Source organism: Mixophyes fleayi, chromosome 4, assembly GCF_038048845.1.
Source record: "Mixophyes fleayi isolate aMixFle1 chromosome 4, aMixFle1.hap1, whole genome shotgun sequence".
NCBI lineage: Eukaryota > Metazoa > Chordata > Amphibia > Anura > Limnodynastidae > Mixophyes > Mixophyes fleayi.
This window is the reverse complement of record NC_134405.1, coordinates 63,850,465-63,871,843: the sequence shown is the minus strand read 5'-3', so window position 1 is coordinate 63,871,843 and position 21,379 is coordinate 63,850,465. Positions and strand designations below refer to the sequence as shown.

The 21,379-nt window shown below is 42.6% G+C and overlaps 2 protein-coding genes across 2 annotated transcripts in view; one reads left to right on the top strand and one right to left on the bottom strand.

Moving 5' to 3' along the window:
• Window positions 1-9,992, bottom strand: part of C4H2orf68 (chromosome 4 C2orf68 homolog) — a 10,152-nt gene extending 160 nt beyond the window's left edge. Inside the window, exons 1-4 of the mRNA XM_075207299.1 lie at window positions 9,853-9,992; window positions 8,116-8,231; window positions 3,371-3,516; window positions 1-2,908 (exon numbers count right to left, since the gene is read on the bottom strand). The exon at window positions 1-2,908 is cut by the window's left edge and continues 160 nt beyond it. Of these exons, the coding sequence (XP_075063400.1) occupies window positions 2,786-2,908; window positions 3,371-3,516; window positions 8,116-8,231; window positions 9,853-9,953 (486 nt within the window). The 5' untranslated portion in view covers window positions 9,954-9,992 and the 3' untranslated portion in view covers window positions 1-2,785. The remainder of the gene's footprint in view (window positions 2,909-3,370; window positions 3,517-8,115; window positions 8,232-9,852) is intronic.
• A 142-nt stretch (window positions 9,993-10,134) lies between these two features.
• Window positions 10,135-20,961, top strand: USP39 (ubiquitin specific peptidase 39). The gene is made up of 13 exons (XM_075207298.1): window positions 10,135-10,276; window positions 11,568-11,643; window positions 11,722-11,816; window positions 11,920-12,056; window positions 12,324-12,476; window positions 12,623-12,848; window positions 13,105-13,182; window positions 14,601-14,668; window positions 17,695-17,883; window positions 18,719-18,861; window positions 19,235-19,370; window positions 19,908-19,994; window positions 20,593-20,961. Exons 1-13 carry the CDS (start codon window positions 10,156-10,158, stop codon window positions 20,638-20,640), a joined length of 1,557 nt encoding a protein of 518 aa, XP_075063399.1. The 5' UTR covers window positions 10,135-10,155; the 3' UTR covers window positions 20,641-20,961.
• The last annotated feature ends 418 nt before the right edge of the window (window positions 20,962-21,379 follow it).

The window sequence follows — 21,379 nt, the reverse complement described above, 5'->3', positions numbered from 1 at the left end:
TTTTAACGCATTCTGTTTGTATAGCGCTGTAATACTGGCACATAGCAAGTTATTATAACTTTATCTAAAACACTGATAAGAGTTCAGTTATGAAATACTAGTGAAATAAATAAGGAAAATGACACCTTAAAAACAAAATAAAACACAGCATTCACAAGTCTGATTACAGGGCACTTGTACATATCACAGGACACCTGGCGATTGGGTGAATAAAACTTCACTTTCATTGGATGACAGTCTACAGCCCAAATGGCCTTGTAGGAAAAGTCTATATAGTCACAGGTAATCTGTGAAACAGCTGCACTCTGGTAAGTGTTACTTTGAACTTGGTATGTGCTTGTTGAATATATATTTATATACAATAAAAATAGTCTAACGCTACATATACTGGGATATCTGATGCTCTACCTACAGTATACACTGATATCTTAAATAAACCTGTGCCCTGTAATCATACTTGAAAAAAGACCATTTTAAAAAGGGTGTTGATTTTATTATGTATTGTAAGCACTATGAAATGAGCAAAGATTCTGATTAAGCATGTTTTCACTTTAGAGCGAGCCTGGCCAACCTGTGGGTCTTCAGGTGTTGTGAAATTCTAGGTCCCAGCATTCCCTGTCCGCTATCGACTGGCTATTTATCAGCAAAGCATGCTGGGGCTTGTAGTTACACAACACCTGGAGAGCCACAGATTGGCCAGGTCTGCTTTAGACTACAGTCATGGCCAAATGTTTTAAAAACTACACAAATATTATTTTTCAGTCTGCTGCCTCAGTTTTTATGATGGCAATTTGCATATACTCCAGAATGTCATGGAGTGATCAGATGCATTGCAATTAAATTCAAAGTCCCTTTTTTCCATGACAATGAACTTTATCCCCAAAACAACATTTCCACTGCATTTCAGCCCTGCCACAAAAGGACCAGCTGACATCAGATCAGTGATTCTCTCGTTAACACAGGCGAGAGTAGAGACGAGGACAAGGCTGGAGATCACTCTGTCATGCTGATTGAGTTAGAACAACGGACTGGAAGCTTTAAAAAGGAGGGTGGTGCTTGAAATCATTGTTCTTCCTCTGTTAACCATGGTTAGCTGCAAGGAAACACATGCAGTCATTGCTTTGCACAAAAAGGGCTTCACAGGTAAGGATATTGCTGCTAGTAAGATTTCGCCTAAATCAACCATTTGTCGGATCATCAAGGAGAAAGGTTCAATAGTTGTGAAGGCGGCTTCAGTACGTCCAAGAACGTTCAGTAAGCGGCAGGACCGTCTCCTACAGTTGATTCAGCTGCGTGATTGGGGCACTACCAGTGCAGAGCTTGCTCAGGAATGGCAGCAGGTAGGTGTGAATGCATCTGCACGCACAGTGAGGCGAAGACTTTTGGAGGATGACCTGGTGTCAAGAAGGCCAGCAAAGAAGCCACTTCTCTCCAGGAAAAACATCCGGGACAGACTGATATTCTGCAAAAAGTACAGGGATTGAACTGCTGAGGACTGGGGGTAAAATCATTTTCTCTGATGAATCCTCTTTCAAATTGTTTGGGCCTGTCCAGAGAAGGAAAGGTGAGCGCTACCATCAGTTCTGTGTCATGCCGCAGTAAAGCATCCTGCGACCATACATGTGTGGGGTTGCTTCTCAGCCAAGGGAGTGGGCTCACTCACAATTTTGCTTAAGAACACAATCATGAATAAAGAATGGTACCAAGACATCCTCCCAACCGTCCAAGAACAGTTTGGTGATGAACAATGCCTTTTCCAGCATGATGGAGAACCTTGCCATAAGGCAAAAGTGATAACTAAGTGGCTCAGGGATCAAAACATCTAAATTTTGAGTCCATGGCCAGGAAACTCCCTAGACCTTAATCCCATTGAGAACTTGCGGTCAATCCTCAAGAGCCGGGTGGACAAACAATGACCCACAAATTCTGACAAACTCCAAGCATTGATTAGGCAAGAATGGGCGGCTATCAGTCAGCATGTGGCCCAGAAGTTGACTGACAGCATGCCAGGGTGAATTGCAGAGTTCTTCAAAAAGAAGGGTCAACACTGCAAATATTGATTCTTTGCATAAAATGAATGTAATTATCAATAAAAGCCTTTGACACTTCTGAAATGCTTGTCATTTTACTTCAGTATACCATAGCAACATCTGACAAACAGGTCTAACAACACTGAGGCAGCAGACTTTGTGAAAACCAATATTTGTGTCATTCTCAAAACCTTTGGCCATGACTGTATATTTTTATAGCTTATATGGAGCTTTGACTTAATAAGCAAACACTTTTGGGAACCTGTAGCATTTCAGTTGATGTGGAAATAAATTTGCCATCAGGCCTACATAAGCCTTCCTCTGTAACAACAATTATCCTTCTCTGCATAGTATGAAAACTCTCAGCGCATGTTAGGTATTTCGGGTTTATGATACACAATACTGTCAGCAGAACAATAAATACTTATAATAAAGAAAAATGAAACAGTCACTGCAAATTAAATACATGCCAGGGTCCTAGGTAGTACGTAAGGCACAGAATCCCTTATTTTCCTGTTTCACCATAGCAGATAATACAGGAGAATATGATGGTGCTCGTCAGTGCTGGGGAGTCTGCAGCCTCCTTGAGCTGTACAAAACTATGGTGTTAATAAGGTTCTCCATGCATTAGTCCACAGTAGATCCTGTATTCCCTTCAGTCTCAACCATTCACAATCTAGAACAAGACAATGTCCAGCACTGTATGACAAGGACAGAAGCTGTAGATCATTTGCACTGTCTTAAGGGGAAAGAATTCAGTGGCGCACCCTTCTCTTGGTGATTTCCTCCTGGATACGTCTTTTCAGGGCTTCCTTCATCCTGGCTTCCAGCTGGTTCTGAGTTGAGATTTTTGTTGCAACTTGCTCAGCATCATCATCCTACATGAACAGTTAAAGGACAAAAAAGGTGTATTACATTGTTTCCCTATAGATTCTTATCCTTAAACATAAAGGGGTAGTTCATTTCTGATCACAGCTCTTACATGCAGCCCTTAGCCGAGATCACCATTATCTGTACTGATCCAGCGCATGGTTAACATATTGCGGTGATGATCGCTGCTGATATAATGGGACTTATGCAATCCCTTTCTACGTTAACAAAATGGCTGAACCATGGCCAATGGTGGGACTAACTAGTTGGGATTCTTCAAGTGGGGATAGTCCATTTAACAATATAGATAAGGACAGCCAAATATACACATCAATGGAATGGTCTTGGCTTCCTGATTAACTAAGGCTCACAAATATTGTACAGCTAGTGGTGAATAACCTTCATACAGTCATTTCATCAGAAATCTAAAGCAATTGTCGCCTCTTGAACCTGCGCGCAATAGAACTCACCTCGTACACAATAATAGACGTGATTTCCCCTCCGTCTGCCTCAAACTCCAGGCAAAATAGCTGATTTCCAATCTGCTCCGGGTCTGTGCTGGAATCACTGTCGCTCAGACCATCATCCACCAGATCTGCATTACCGTGGACTCTTTCTGAGGAGAGACGGAGGATTCACTTCAGCATTGATACGTGCTATATAACACAAAGCATAATATGGTATAAAAGCTTTCCCATTTGGGATAATAACTGATCATTCACATAGAACATTTGACACCCATCCTGAACTATAAAGGGGTTAGAGAACCCTGAAGCTACAGCAAGTTAGTCCATTACTCTCAGTCAAAAGAGAGATGTATATTCAGTCTCTTATGGTACAGGGTCCACATTTCAATCTAGATAAAAATGTTCCTTAAAATATTTTCTTGTACTTTTTATTTAAATCTAATCATTCTACGCATCCCCATAATCACCTTATTTTCTCACAGTTTGATCTTACTGAGGTGTGATAATCCTCTCCATACAATAGCTCAAGGTTCATGCACCAGTAGCAGTGGATGTGTTTGACATCATTAGAATCAAGTACGATTTCTGCAGAGTGTCATCAGGTCTGGTAGGACCAGAAATAGGACAGAAGCAGTAAACACAACCTACTGTTTGCCCATAGCCTGGATAGAACATAGGATTACAGCATATACATTGCCTGTGGTAGGCACAATTGCACAAATCATTTTGAGATTACAGTGCCTTTAAGATTTCATGTAAATATTTGAGAGCTGCAGGTAGAGCAGATTCTTTATACTGATATTAGGAAATTAGTGGTCATATTACAGAACAGATGTGAACAACTATTGTTTCAATTGTAAAAATATATATGTTGTGGTGTTTCCGTGGCTTCTCCTGATTAGGGAGAATAAATGCCATCAATAGTCTTGTATCTCCTCCAGACACTCACTGTCAGTATGTCACCTAGATACTTTGCTGGTCTGTAATCGCTGATATGGGGTTTTGTCTTGGATCTCACAAGATATTCTCCACAGGAGGTGATCTCAGGGAAGTCTCCAAATACCATCAGGCATTAATGCTTACTAAAGTACTAGAATGGACACTCGTATCTAATTTCAAGCAATGGGTGACAATAAAGGGTCAAGAGAGAAGATACCAGAGGGAATTCCTCCCATGGCTAGTAAACTGCAACACATAACACATCCATTACTGGTCCTACACTCCATGGCTGGGCTCAGTGCAGGAAAACAAATGTCTCATCATCTATGTCCCCTCTAACCCCACTATCACAAAACCCAGACTTTGAACAGGGATTGCACCCTGGAGCATATGAAAGCTGGTCTGACTGAGGATGATGAGGACCACTCAGCTTTTGGAGATGTGACAATATGTGCATCACTACTCTGAAAGATGAAGGAAACCTTCTTCAGCTGAGTTATGGGTACACTTGCAGGCTAGACATTTCCTTTTAAAGAGAAAATACTCTTTCCAGTGAAAAGGGGCCCTGACTACTTGTGACAACCTTTGTTGTGCTCCCCAAGATCCTAAACACAGTTATTTATAAAATGCTAATTGAAAACCTTTTTAACGCTCTCTGTGGCTATGCTAAATTATGGGATCGGAGATTTGAACAAGTCAGACACTGCCCAGGTTTAACTCAAGATCTTCCAATTTATCCAGGTGAGTTCCTTTAACTTATCTGTTTGGGAAACTCCGTTCAAGGTCCTCTCTAGGTGCCCTTCCCAAATGTCTAAAATACATCCAGGTGTCTCGGGTTTCTGCTGGAGATGTGGTTCAGGAGTTGAAACCCACATTTGGTGGAATTGTTCAGGAATATCATCATACTGGCTTAAAGTGAAGGAGCTTGCTGCAAACATGTTGGTGTCCCGGGACCACATGAAACAGGCTTCTAATTACTTAAACTCTCGATTATGTAAATTTCTCGAAATAAAAATATTGATTCTAAGACATTTAAAAAATGCCGTCAACGCAGTAATCCCAGTACATTGGATGACCCCTCTAACCCCTACCCTGAATGAGTGAGTGTGCAAAATAGATTTTAATATAGCCATGGACAACATCACCATGTCTGGTTTACTCAGACTTTACAGAAACTTGGTATAGGTGGTTAGATCTCAAAGAATCCCCCAATTACCACTCTCTATTAGAGGGATGAATGGTATACACTGATCCTAGGAGGATTAGAAATGATGACTGCCAGGGTAGCTAACAGGCACCTGGCCAACACAAAACAATAACTTAAAATTGGTTTATTTTAGTATGAGAAATCAGCCTTCCCTGTGCAACACCCTGAGGGCTCGCCTCCCCCCACCTGTTCCACTTTCCTAGCTAGTTATGTTTTAAGAAATCTAAACTATCTTAGTTTTTGACTTGTATATTTCATTACATAGTTATCAGGGATAATGCATACACTGAACTAATAGCTCACATTCCTTTGTTTATGTAGCACTTGAGAAGCAGGGATATAGGGACCGGAGGAAATAGGTTGGATCCCTAACAGGCAATTTGAGCATCCGGATGTCTGGCAGAGAAAGTATTGTAGTCCTGATTCACCAGTATGGGTAAGGTTTATCGAGAGCAGATCGGCTTCAGAAAGGAGAAGTTGAGCCAACAATGCAATAGGGTGCCAGAGGGGATGGCTTTGAAGAACAGGAAAAATTGGATTTTATTCATAAAAAACAATTAGCTGCCAGCAGACAAAGTGAATACAAGGTGGCATACAAAGAACAAGAGATTCATATGTTATTCTTCTGGCAACTTTTTGACTACTTTGAAGATTGGAAAGAGGAGAGTAAAGTAAAGTATAAGGTTACAGTATTCAGGCGAGCAGTCTAGTGATGGATTTTTGCAAGGAGGCAACAAAATGCAGCTCTGGGTAGTATATATTCAGAGTATGACCGCTGAGGTAGGATAAATTAATGTTTATTATCTAGGTTTAACGAGATTCACCGACGCTGCTGCCTTTCATTGGAACTTCCTGCCTCGCCTTACCCCCAACCGTCCCTCAAAACTCACCTCTTCATATTTGCCTACTCCACCCCATCCTAAGACAATTCTATTGTCACGCTCCACTCCTTTCCCCCCTCCCCTATTGCCTCCATTTACTATCCTAGAATCTGCCCTCTTCTTGCTCCATCCACTGTTTCAACTCTCTTCCCTCACCCCCATCATCTTCATTTACTTCCCTGCCCCTGTTGAATGTTGGCTCTCACTAGCTTGGCCGCTCTACCCTCATCCTCTTTGTAAGATTTCCTCTGTACTAGTTGTGTCTTCTAGTGTAGTTACTTTCTCAATTGTCACTTCTTATATTGATTTTATTCTGAGTATTGAGTCTCTTGCTCTTTACTTATTTGTATATGGTTTTGTTTGTATTTTGTTGTACAGTGCTGTGGATTCTGTGACTGAAGTGCATAGCTCCATAGTTGGTCATTTTCACTAAAGACCATCTCCAGCAAAAAGTGTAATTCACTGTTCAGTGTGTAGGAATCAGGAAAATAAAAATGTCCTACCTCTTATACTCCTGTACCTCACAGCATCCTGTTCGTCGCGTTGAGTCCATCATGACTGATTACAGTGGAGACGTACCTACAGAGTAAAGACAGAAATCAAACTCACCAACTGCACGTCCCAGCATTCTACTCACTGCAGTTCCAGAATGCTTCAGCAGCTGGAAATAGAATGCTGACATATACAGTGAGTGCATTCTCTGCTTTCTGTCAAGTTACTCTGCACGCACACCTGGGGGTAAATGTATTAAGTAGCGGATTCTGCAAGTTGCCAATATTCGGCGACTTTGCAGAGGAAATTTAAAACGGTAATCGCTTTCAAAGCAAAACGTGCCTTGATTGCAGTTTTAATTTTCCTCTGCAATGTCGCCGAATATTGGCAACTTGCAGAATCCGCTACTTAATACATTTACTCCATGGACTGTAACCACAGTGACTATCAGCCATGACAAATTCACCACACGGAGGAAGTGCCAAAAGTTGTGGGATACAGAAGGGTGGGGGGCTAGCATTATTTTTCATTAAGCTGCCCCCTCCTCATACACTAATTAGTAAATTATACATTTGAATACAGATACCCTGCACTTTCTTCCTTAATTATTTTGATATAATGATACACTCTAATGCAAAATGTATAATGCAATATACTAATGCAAAGTCTAATGAGTATAGTTACTAAACTGCGGGTTTGAAAAAGTGCAGATGTTGCCTATAGCAACCAATCAGATTCTAGTCATCATTTATTTAGTGCATTCTACAAAATGACAGCTAGAATCTGATTGGCTGCTATAGGCAACATCTCCACTTTTTCAAACCCGCAGTTTAGTAAATATACCCTTAAGTCTAATGCAAAAGAGCTAGATGCTCCCCATTGTGTACAGTGCACCATTTTAAAAATGACAGGAACACTGCATAGTTGCCTAAATCACAGTATTTCCAAGGTCTACCACAAACAGCTTTCATTTAAAATGGATTCAGTGTAAACGAAGAGATGCAACTAGCGGTTAGATGCGGCATAATACACAGTGTATGTTGAAAACAAAACAGGGACCTGGTGGGGCATTTAAATAGCAAATATGATCCCTAGGATCAAACATCAGAATTATATATTCCAGTAAATGTGGAGTTAACCTTTAGCGCCAATGTTTTGTGAAGCCCTGTTCTCATTACAGAAGGGTCCCTGTATAACGTTGTGCACACTTATGGTTACCATCATCTCACCTCTCTGACGGGGGTGGTAAACCTGCAGGTCTGGTTTCTTGGGTCGCGAGGGTCCTGGAGTGAACCTTTTCCTTTGCTTCTCTTTGGCCTGTTTTACTTCCTTATCATAATCATCTCTAGAAAAATAAAAAAAAATATTAAAGTGTGTTTTAGGTGCAATCCTATGAAAACATGTGCAGCTTTCTCAGTCTCTAAAAATCTAGTGACAATTGAAAACTATGAAAAACACTTGCCAACGTGGCAGATTGCCTCAAAGTAATATATTCTCCAGATTACCCCTACTTATTTTCATAATAGCATATACTTGGGCTAAAGTAAGCAATTTTAATATAGGTCTAATACACTGCTTGGCAACAATAATGTGCCAGAGGAAGCCATGTTATTTTTTGACCATTTAGAGACAATTCCACTGTGATCAATAGCGCACAGGCACAAAACACTAAGCTGCGGGGAGCAGGATACTCTTGTAGGTTACAACCAACTATAATGCCCATAGTAAGTGGCACAGTGGTTAGCATTGCAGACTCGCAGGCACTGGGTCCTTGGATTTGATTCCAACCCAATGCCCTACCTGTGTGGAGTTTATATGTTCTCCACGTGTCTGTTTGGTTTCACTTCCACAGTTCAAAAACATACTGGTAGATTAATTGTCTTGTAACAAAATAGACCCCAGAATGTGTGATAGGGAATTAGACTGCGAGCTCCGCTGAGGGCAGGGGCTGATGAGAACAATTACATATTCTTTGTACAGGACAGCATAATAGGATAGTTGCTATATAATGCTAAAAAAAAGAAAAAAAAAAAAGAAAGCTACCAGGGCCCTATCTGTGTGGAGTTTGCATATTCTCCCTAGCGTTTGTGTGGGTTTATTTTAGGGGCTCTGGTTTCCTCCCAGTCCAAAAAAAACTAATAGATTAACTGGCTCATGATAGACTGAACCCTAGTGTGTGTGGTAGGGAAATTAGACTTCAAAATCCATCAGGACATGTACTATTGTGAATGACTATTTATTGGCAAGTCCTGCATAATATGGTGGCAATATAACAATAAGCATTAATAATAATAAAAAGAGTAGCAGCTCTCTTAATGCCAATTAATGAACGCTGGTCTAGTTAGTTATTATACTTAGTAGAAAGTCGGAAAAGTCACTTGAAAATAAGCAGATACGGTGACATAGAGTTGCTTATGGTGTCATGAAGTGTCACTACCACTGATGGGACAAACCATCCTTTTTTCAATCCAACAGTGAGGAACGAGAATTGGATCCTATCTGAATGCAGCAGACATTGTGGATTTATGTTGGTATATGTAGTTCCTCAACTGGAGAGCCACTGGCTACACCTGCTCTACATAATAAAATGCAGTAACCTCCCTTATAACAATGTGTGTCAAGCCATACCCTGATATTATCTGTGCACATGGTAACGGTCACTGCAGGGTAATAAGTGATTAAAGTGCAGACAGATGGCAGCGTGCACTGTGCAACCTGGATTCACACAGTACACAGCATGGCACTGCTGGCTCTATTATTAGTTAAAATATGTGCCTGGCGAGGAGATAACATGTACATACATACATGTGTCTGCAGCCTATGGTCACCACTAACTAGCATGCAGCCTCTGCCTAGTAGATCATACATGTACTCTGCACCAGAGCCCGGGGGATCAGTGGGGGACCACCCACATCCACTGCCTGCCCAGCTGCCCCTACCACACATCCACACCCCAGCTGCCCCACCGCGCTCTCTGGTTCCGGCGGATATGGTGAACAAATCCGTGGCTCATGTCCAGCCGCCCGCCAGGCCCGGCTCTTGCCCGCCGCTCGGTTTCCTCCTCCATGCCCCAGACCTCCTCCCCGGCGTCTCCCAGCCCACATCTCCAAACCCCGCCTCTCAGGGAAGACGTCACATGACTCGGCTATTGCTGTAGCCATTGGTCACTTGTGCACTAGGCATGAGTGCGGACAACCAATAAGAATCCAACATACTCCTGCGCATCAAGCCTCGTTCTCGGAGTATATCGCCCAATCAGGGGCTGTTGTATGAGGGAGGTGGGGCCGCAGCGGCTGAGAGGTTCGGTACGCAGACCCGGTGTTGGAAGCAGGATGAGCGCGGAGAAGAGGCTGAAACGGGAGTCCGAGGATACACTGGATGACGAGGATGGTGAGAGTCGTTATACCGGGTGTTATATCTCCACTGCGTGGCTGTAATTACTAGTCACGTTATAGTTATATACATGGGGCAGCATGGTTAGATTCTATTTACATGTTGTTACCTCCTCGCCAGGCACATATTTTGCCTAATAAAAGAGCCCAGTAGTTTCATGCTGTGTACTGTGTGAATCCAGGTTGCACAGTGCACGCTGCCACCTGTCTGCACTTTAATCAGTTATTGCACTTTACCGTTACCATGTTCACAGATGATATCAGGGTATGACTTGACACACATTGTTATAAGGGAGGTTACTGCATTTTATTATGTAGAGCAGGTGTAGCCAGTGGCTCTCCAGTGCCTCTTATACTAGGAAAAACAATGGTTTACTCTATTGCAGAGGTCAGGGAAGTTTTTTTTTACCTTTTACCCCTAAATATATTTAGATAAGTCGATGTTACCCCCTTGATTTGAAAGGAAGGAAATCATATTATTAATTATTGGATTTGAAATTCAAAACTTTATTGAATCTATTCAAAATGTCTTTGAAAACTTCAAAACTTCAGGTTTTGGAGAAATGTTACTTCATTTTTGATACGAGAGCATCAATATTGGAGCATTTTGATGTCAGAGCAATTTGCATACAGTCTTCAGCGTCCAATCAATTTCTCTGCTTTGTTTTTATGTTCGAGTGGAAAATCCTTGTTTGCAAAGGTAGGTTGTTGCAAAAGGCAGCAACTTTTTGACTGCCTCCTCATGTGCAATTTTAAATGCCTTTGCAGCTTTTGACATCCAAAAATATGACCGATATGCTTTGTTTTCAAATGCAATACGTGAATCAGTATTGCATCGAAGCTCAAGAAGTGCCTCTGCCAACCCTTGATGCTCTTCTGGTACAACAGCAATTCCACATTTAAAGGGGTCTACAATCCAACTGACAGCGTGTGAGTCGGCAGCATTACCCCCAGGAATTTCATTTTTACCCCATTTGGGGTAATTTACCCCTGTTCCCTGACCGACCACTGCTCTATTGTAATAGGAATCTGTTGGAGCACCCAGGAAATTGGTGCTGGGGAGAACACTGCCAACATTCTTTACTATGTGACATGTAGATTGAAAACACGTGTGAGGAGCCCATGGAATCATAACTGTTGAATATACTATTATTTCCAAGCAGCAACCAACCCATGTTTATATTTGTGGATAGCTAGCGTAGAGTAGCTTAAATAAACAAATGTTAGGAGTTGTCATATTGCTTTGTGACTACCTATATTGCATGAACTTGCCATCTTCGTTCTCTCAGTGTCGACAAAGCACTGGCGTAATGAGGCTGAAGACCGACGTAGCCGACACTGCCCCTACTTGGACACCATCAACAGGTCAGTGTGAAGATGACGTAGATGTCTATTCAGGCTGTTTAGCTCCAGCTGTTTAACACTGGCTCTTTGTTTCTCCAGGAGTGTCCTGGATTTTGACTTTGAGAAGCTCTGCTCCATTTCACTGTCCCACATCAATGTATATGCATGTCTGGTATGTGGAAAATACTTCCAGGGTGAGTGACGGAAATGGAATATTGTTTATAGATCTACATTCTGGAGAGAGAACAGAGCAATCTGATTTATTTTTAATATCTTTTCTCTCCTAACTGCCTGTAGGTCGGGGGTTGAAGTCTCATGCCTACATTCACAGTGTTCAGTTTAGTCACCATGTTTTCCTAAATCTGCACACCCTAAGGTTTTATTGCCTGCCCGATAATTACAAGATCATAGACTCATCATTGGAAGATATTACGGTATGTGAACTCGGTTGAGTAGAAATGGTCTTTATATGTTGACCATGTGATCACTGTGGAGAAGTAGTTGCTCAGATGTTAAAGAAGCCATTGTAACCACAGAAGATTACATTCCCTGCAGTTCTTGTAGTCTGTGACTGCCTATCTTGCACGTCTCCAGTAGTTTGTGTCTGGGCTGCTTACTTCTTTGTTTCACTCAATCTGCATTTGCCTGTGTCACACTCCCAATGCTACATGGACCGACTCTCACACATGTCATTCTTTCAGTATGTACTGAAGCCAACATTCACCCAAGCGCAAATCGGTAATCTGGACAAACAGGCCAAGCTCTCCCGAGCCTATGATGGGACCACCTACCTTCCAGGAATTGTGGGGCTCAATAACATCAAAGCGAACGATTATGCCAATGCTGTGTTACAGGTAAGTGGTAGAATCTGTATGAAGAGCCCATGTCTTCCATCCTTAGCGGGCAGACGCTCCATTTTGCCGTAATGGGCTGTGTGCAGAATTCTGTGTCTCGGTGTATAATCTGAATAATCGGATTGCTACATGTATTTCTGTTCCAGGCATTATCTAATGTTCCACCCCTCAGGAATTACTTTTTGGAGGAAGAAAACTACCGTACTATTCAGCGCCCCCCAGGGGATATAATGTTCTTGTTGGTGCAGAGATTTGGAGAGCTGATGCGAAAATTGTGGAACCCCAGAAACTTCAAGGCCCACGTTTCCCCCCACGAGATGCTGCAGGCTGTGGTCCTGTGCAGTAAGAAGAATTTCCAGATCACTAAGCAGGGTGAGGCTAGCGCTCTGTAGTGAGCCCATTATTTTCTAACGTCTTGGATGCTCGACTTTCTACGTAGAATATATTGATCTAGCATTGAAAACCCTTTTTTTTTTTTTTTTTTAAATCACTGTTTTCCTAATGGCCATGTTCTGTTACACTGTTTTTCTTCCCTGTGCTACTCCTGAATAGTGTGACTGATCTTTTATAGAGACCTCTTGTCGGTCTGTGTCCTCTTATTACATCTTTTATGTGTCACCATGTGCAGGTGATGGTGTGGACTTCCTCTCCTGGTTCCTCAATGCTTTAAACTCTGCTCTTGGGGGCACCAAGAAAAAGAAGAAAAGTAAGTTGTACTATTCTGATACCTGTATAGATCCAGAACACAGTGAGGGAGGCTGCAGGAGTTCATTTTGGGATCTTTATTTAATAGCTACACTCTATTGTGCAATACATGTTCATCTACGTTTAGTGTGGCAGAAAACAGGCTGCAGCGTAGAAATGTAATGTGGAAGATTGTAGCTACATACATCTAAACACTGATATGTGGGTTGTCCACAGTATACATGGAGTTCAGTTTTATATGTTGGGTATCGTCACACTGTAAGATCCTATCGTAATAGTGTAATGGTTTTATTTTTGTCATTCTTGGCCTTCTTGTCTCATTGGGTGTTTGTAGACTATGAACAGTCATTGTTGTGTACTTGCTCCTCACATATGATCTTGTTTACCGGCCTATAGTTTCAATAATAAGGGTTAAGTATTATTACTATTCACGTTTATAAAGCATGATCATACTGTGCAGCTCTTTACGATTACTAATAAACACAGTAATAGAAGAAGACTGGGTACTAACAGACAGACAACGAGGTAAGCACGGTGCTCACAATATGTAGGACAATGGGAGTTTGATACATGAGGTTTAAGCAAAGTTGTAAAGTGTAAATTACATGATCCGGTCATGGGGTTTTGAATATAGAAATTTGTTTCTCGGAGAAATGAAAAGTGTCTTCCTCTCATTGTAAAGTGTGTCGTCCGTTTTACTAACAGCAAAGAGCAAATCTTTCTACATAGAGTAGTCAGTGACTGTGACTGCTGAAATAAACAGGACCACTGCGTCACTTACAGCTGTCCCTGCTGTGCACACTTGGTCATACTCCTGTGTTCTGACTCCCCCACACTATAGAGTGCATCTACATTATCTAGCTGACAAGCCAAGTGCTTGCGTTATGAGGCGGCTAAAATGTGCACTAAACCGTGTCAACCAATCGGATGCTTGCCGTCATTGTGTAACTTGCACAAGTGAGAAGATACTGGTTGCGCTGCTTCATTGTATTTTCTGCACCTAAATGCAGTGTTAGTAACAGCCCTACTGTGGATAGAGGGTATTGTGGAGCAGTGGGCGCACCAGACCATCCAATCAAACATGAATCTTTGTTTAACCAAAAGAAGATGCAAACGTGCAAGGACACGCACACACTCTGTCTGCTATTTGTAAATAGCCCTATTACGAGCAGACAGCAAGATGTGGTATGATTATCTTGCTTGTTAACTTAGAACCAGACTGTGATACTTCTTCCTATCACAATAATTTTTTTTTTGTGAGTAAAATGGTGTTCTTTTTTGTAGGATCATTAAGTCGTTTTGAATTGATTTCATTTGATGTTTGTCCACAATAAACGGGCTCCTATGTCCCTCACTCATTAATTGTATGGATAGATTTATTGAATAGTATCTTATATCCAATGCTTCCTTCTTTTTCAGCTATTGTAACTGATGTATTCCAGGGATCAATGAGGATTTTTACTAAGAAGTTGCCTCATCCTGATTTGGTAAGATTTATGAGGATATCTCGGATATAAAAGAGGAGTCTGATGGTTACACACATCCCATATGAATTCCATATATACACTGACAAGTAGATGTTACAAGAGATATTCCTCTAACAAAAATCCATCATCTTTGTTTTACATTTTACTGAACTTGGATTGTGAAATACAGCAAAACCCAGACTAATTAGATGCACTGCTTGTTCTTTGTATCTGTTTCTGGGACAACGTGCACCAGTTGTGTTAGGACGGAGTAAACCATTACACAGATGATACACATTAAACTTTCTTGTAGAGTTGCTTAGATTCCTTTTGTCTCAGGCAGACAGCGATGACGTTAGATCAATGTATGGACACATTTCTCTGAAAGCCAGGTTAGCAGGTAGCAACTTGTTGTGCAGAGGACACCCTGCTAAATAATGTAGGGCTACATCATTTGGTAGTTGTGGCTATTTAAAATAAGGGCTATAGCTGAAGTGACCGGTATTGTATACCAGTATCACGTTCCACACAGCGTGTTGGAGCCTTCACATACCAGCCTTTGTCTTCAGAGTATATTAGTCCCTCCATAGCATGGCAGCCAGTGTCCTCTGCACATCCATTGTGCTGTGTGCTGGTCACATGAATGGCAGGCAGTAATGCGTTCCTTTATGTAACTAGCAGTGTGTTATAACCATTGGCAGTCCACACCAGCAGGACGCACTGTGCTTGTGTACATCGTGTAGTCCGTATAACCATTGGCAGTCCACACCAGCAGGACGCACTGTGCTTGTGTACATTGTGTAGTCCGTATAACCATTGGCAGTCCACACCAGCAGGACGCACTGTGCTTGTGTACATCCTGTAGTCCGTATAACCATAGGCAGTCCACACCAGCAGAGTACACTGTGCTTGTGTACATCCTGTAGTCCGTATAACCATAGGCAGTCCACACCAGCAGAGTACACTGTGCTTTGTGTACATCCTGTAGTCCGTATAACCATAGGCAGTCCACACCAGCAGAGTACACTGTGCTTGTGTACATCCTGTAGTCCGTATAACCATAGGCAGAGCACACTGTGCTTGTGTACATCCTGTAGTCCGTATAACCATAGGCAGTCCACACCAGCAGAGCACACTGTGCTTGTGTACATCCTGTAGTCCGTATAACCATAGGCAGTCCACACCAGCAGAGCACACTGTGCTTGTGTACATCCTGTAGTCCGTATAACCATAGGCAGTCCACACCAGCAGAGTACACTGTGCTTTGTGTACATCCTGTAGTCCGTATAACCATAGGCAGTCCACACCAGCAGAGTACACTGTGCTTGTGTACATCCTGTAGTCCGTATAACCATAGGCAGTCCACACCAGCAGAGCACACTGTGCTTGTATACATCCTGTAGTCCGTATAACCATAGGCAGAGCACACTGTGCTTGTGTACATCCTGTAGTCCGTATAACCATAGGCAGTCCACACCAGCAGAGTACACTGTGCTTGTGTACATCCTGTAGTCCGTATAACCATAGGCAGTCCACACCAGCAGAGCACACTGTGCTTGTATACATCCTGTAGTCCGTATAACCATAGGCAGAGCACACTGTGCTTGTGTACATCCTGTAGTCCGTATAACCATAGGCAGTCCACACCAGCAGAGCACACTGTGCTTGTATACATCCTGTAGTCCGTATAACCATAGGCAGAGCACACTGTGCTTGTGTACATCCTGTAGTCCGTATAACCATAGGCAGTCCACACCAGCAGAGTACACTGTGCTTTGTGTACATCCTGTAGTCCGTATAACCATAGGCAGTCCACACCAGCAGAGTACACTGTGCTTGTGTACATCCTGTAGTCCGTATAACCATAGGCAGAGCACACTGTGCTTGTGTACATCCTGTAGTCCGTATAACCATAGGCAGTCCACACCAGCAGAGCACACTGTGCTTGTGTACATCCTGTAGTCCGTATAACCATAGGCAGTCCACACCAGCAGAGCACACTGTGCTTGTGTACATCCTGTAGTCCGTATAACCATAGGCAGTCCACACCAGCAGAGTACACTGTGCTTTGTGTACATCCTGTAGTCCGTATAACCATAGGCAGTCCACACCAGCAGAGTACACTGTGCTTGTGTACATCCTGTAGTCCGTATAACCATAGGCAGTCCACACCAGCAGAGCACACTGTGCTTGTATACATCCTGTAGTCCGTATAACCATAGGCAGAGCACACTGTGCTTGTGTACATCCTGTAGTCCGTATAACCATAGGCAGTCCACACCAGCAGAACACATTGTGCTTGTGTACATCCTGTAGTCCGTATAACCATAGGCAGTCCACACCAGCAGAGCACATTGTGCCTGTGTACATCCTGTAGTCCGTATAACCATAGGCAGTCCACACCAGCAGAGCACATTGTGCTTGTGTACACCGTGTAGTCCGTATAACCATAGGCAGTCCACACCAGCAGAGTACACTGTGCTTGTGTACATCCTGTAGTCCGTATAACCATAGGCAGTCCACACCAGCAGAGCACATTGTGCTTGTGTACATCCTGTAGTCCGTATAACCATAGGCAGTCCACACCAGCAGAGCACATTGTGCTTGTGTACATCCTGTAGTCCGTATAACCATAGGCAGTCCACACCAGCAGAGCACACTGTGCTTGTGTACATCCTGTAGTCCGTATAACCATAGGCAGTCCACACCAGCAGAGCACACTGTGCTTGTGTACATCATGTAGTCCGTATAACCATAGGCAGTCCACACCAGCAGAGCACATTGTGCTTGTGTACATCATGTAGTCCATATAACCATAGGCAGTCCACACCAGCAGGACGCACTGTACTTGTGTATATCATGTAGTCCGTGTACATATAGGGTGGCATACCTGCATGTTGGCAACAGGACCTCCATTCCCTCTGTCACCTATGTCCATTTATACAACAGAAGCGACTAACTACAGTTTCCTAGAGGAGATGATGGCTCAGGGCCTGGATACTTGTCTCTTGTCCGGTTATGTGAACTCTCTTGTGTTCTGTCTCCAGCCGTCAGAGGAGAAGGAGCAGCTGCTGCACAATGAAGAGTACCAGGAGAAGATCCTGGAGTCTCCCTTCATGTACCTGACCCTGGACCTCCCCACTGCCCCCCTCTATAAGGACGAGAAGGAGCAGCTGATCATCCCACAAGTGCCGCTCTTCAGTATCCTCGCCAAGTTCAATGGCATCACGGAGAAGGTACAGGGTGATGGGCTGCAGTACAGTGTATTTGTTATATGGATCCAGGGACCTTTATATAAATGCTGGCGGATCGCCTGCTTTTATACTGTGTTTCTCTTCTACATTTTCTTAGGCTACTTTTTCAGTTTGTTTATAATTTATACACGTTTTTGTGAAATGGACGTATCCTAGTAAACCTGATGCAAGACAGCTGTCCCAAACGGAACCTGCCCTTATTCTCCCCCCGTATTTCCTGTGTTTTTACCATTAAAACTGTAGTGATTGTTTTGCCTGAGCTGCTTTCTGTAGTCTTAACACACGTACCCAGGTGTCTGCTTTGCTGCGGTAATTTTATGAACTTGACCCGAGACTCCTAATAATGGAGCCTGTCCAGTCCGTAGGAATCCGTGACCTAACTGCGGACAAAGTGACATAGAAGAACCATCCATGTTGTGTGGGTGACAGGAGCACTTTAAAACAGTCTCCATTTTACTGCACCCAAATCCATTTTTCAGTCATGTTGTTTTTAGACTTATTATTTTGCATTTCAGCCACTAGGTGGCATATCAGTATGTTTAATGCACGATAAATGTGTCTAGTGATTACACAAATTTCATATATACATATGTGAGAAGCTATATTTCTCTGACACTTCTGTGTGTTATTTGTGTGTGGTGGTGTGATAATGGATATACAGGGCAGATTTAGAATTAATCACAATATGTGGAGTGCACACTAGAATGATTCTACACCTGTTATAGATGTAAAGATCATCTCATAGCGACCCTACGCCCTCTAGTGGTGTGACTTGTTATAAAGTGTATGTTGGTTTATGGAATGCCCCCATCTACAGGAGTACAAGACCTACAAAGAAAACTTTCTGAAGCGCTTCCAGCTGACCAAGCTGCCGCCATACCTGATATTCTGCATTAAGCGCTTCACCAAGAACAACTTTTTTGTGGAGAAAAACCCGACTATTGTGAATTTCCCCATCACGTGAGTACAATCCCATCTTCACTATAGAACACAATACAAAAGTGCAACAGTCTGTACCCTCCAAGTTATTTTCATGCCCCTTAACACGGGCTGGGCTAATTCAAGTTGCTAGAAGCATGAAATGAATCACTTCTAAAGACCTGAATAGATGCCTTTTTATATGGAATTTAATAAGCTTGTCTTAAGGACGTTTAGGATTCCTTTCCTTGCTGCGGTATATGCTTATATCATTGGCTACATTACCTCTTTTCTATCCTTGCTGCGGTATATGCTTATATCATTGGCTACATTACCTCTTTTCTATCCTTGCTGCGGTATATGCTTATATCATTGGCTACATTACCTCTTTTCTATCCTTGTCGTCTCCCCTCAGGAATGTGGATCTGCGCGAGTATCTGGCAGAGGAGTTCCAGGCTGTGCACAAGAGCACAACATACGATCTTATTGCTAATATAGTGCATGATGGGAAGCCCAATGAGGGCTCGTACCGTATTCATGTTCTGCACCATGTGAGTACCCCACTGACTGCCGCCACACACGCAATGATACAGTATGACCATTTCCATGTGCCGATATCGAATAGAAATAGAAGGGCCTCTCTCCTCCGCTAGTCAAGATTCAATGACTACTTTAGCTGCATTTGCTAGGCCTGAGAGCTCTCAGGATATTGAATAACAAAGTGTCAAAGCTGTATATGTTGCTGCCATTGACTCCTTGGCTTTAGACACGCCTGCATGTAGAAGTTTTTTAGGGTGGAGAAAATCTCATCAAACCATGGAGGATACTGGGGTTGGGTCCTATTAATTATAATAGATGACAGGGCCATGGACCGAAACACCCCCTGATTGGAGATGTGGACAGGAGGAGTTAATGTTGTATTACAAATAGGAGTCTCTAGGGATGTACGGCTAATACCATTTACATTGAGACTGGCTAGGAATAAATAATCCCATCCTCTATAATTATGCTGCTTGTAATAACAGGAGATTTGTGTGATCTGAAACCTCCTCATCCACATTCTACAATGTCTGTCTGTCTGTGTTCAGGGCACCGGGAAATGGTATGAAATGCAAGACTTGCAAGTAACCGACATCCTGCCCCAGATGATCACTCTATCGGAAGCCTATATTCAGGTAAGTTATAAGGTGCAGTGTTGTGGAGACACTTATCTATGTATGCTGAGCACTTCAGATCCTTTATAGGTGGAGAGGTTACTGTGTGTGTGTGTAATGTGTATGGAATGGGGACAGAAGGAATCAATACTTCAACCTGCTGAGTGAGGTATGCGGAGGGGTAGATGTGTACTTGTGTCTGAGAGGAGCAGTCTAGGAATTTTGCCTCTTATGTAACAGAACATACGCATGAATATACACAGTGTGTTCTTGTGATTCGAGGTGCTGGCCGTAAAGAACAAGTGTGCTTAGCTGGGAAGTGGTGACTTTAATGTAACATTGCCCCTTCTATTGTAACATCTGAGAACACAGAATCTCAAGACATTTATTTTGTCTGGCCCATTGTATTCTTTCACAAAAGAAAACAAATAAAGTTTGTTTTGTTATTGTATATAAGAGAATATGTCCTGGCTGGGTGTCTGCTGTTACTGCTACCGTACTTCTTGCTGCCAGGATTGCTGTGTCTCTGCCTGTCCTTTTAGGGGGAGCAAAGCAATTAGACTGGTACAGGAGACACACTGCTGCGTCACTCTAATGATTACTATGTTATCACCTACAGATATGGAAGAGACGTGAGGACGGAGAACAGAACCAGGAGGGAGCATGAAGCCATCCCCCAGCACTCCCCCCTTCTCTTGGGGGAGATGGACACTAACACTTGTGAGAAACAAGACTGTGAGATCTTGAGTGGAGTGTTAACCCTTACACAGCCAGAAACAGATAACAAACACCTTACGTCGTAGATCAGCGAAGCTGCAGATCCCCGTTCTCCAGCCTGGTAGTCCCCTGCAGAACTAACTTTCAACTCTTGCTCTTCCCAGGCACTGTGTGAATGTGTATATTTTATATAAAAAGTCTACAAGGAGTAAAAAATCGAATTATATGTTTTTTTTCCCCTCATAAATTAAACCCGTTTTCTCCTAGACTCCATCATTGTCTGTGTGATTATTATTCTGTGTGATTATTATTCTGTGTATTGCTTCAGCTGAGGGTAACAGCGTAAAGCTGGTCAGTAACCAGGTAAAGCAATTATAGCACAATGTAATCTGTGGCTCTTCTCAGCTTTCAGATATACTCTGTGTATATCTAATGGTGTTGTAGTTGGTTATTAGTCAGGTACTTGGTCCTTGTTCGTTCACCAAACAAGCTTTATCAGATGTATGTAGTTTGTACACTGGGTTACACTGCACTGTAATGTGTGTACTTTTACAGGAACATCTGTTATTGTTAGTAGGATATATTTGCCCTTGGTTCTGCTCTGTGTTTCCAAGTGACAAGTATTGTGCTATGGCTGCTTTATACAGCAGTATGATGAGGTGCAGCACCAGAGTATACAGTGGTGTAAT

Excerpts from the sequence above, each read along its gene's own strand:
- USP39 (XM_075207298.1), top strand. The coding sequence starts at position 10,156 with ATGAGGGAGGTGGGGCCGCAGCGGCTGAGAGGTTCGGTACGCAGACCC. Across the intron at positions 12,849-13,104 it reads TTTCCAGATCACTAAGCAGG|GTGATGGTGTGGACTTCCTC; the intron begins GTGAGGCTAGCG and ends CACCATGTGCAG. Across the intron at positions 14,669-17,694 it reads AGTTGCCTCATCCTGATTTG|CCGTCAGAGGAGAAGGAGCA; the intron begins GTAAGATTTATG and ends TTCTGTCTCCAG.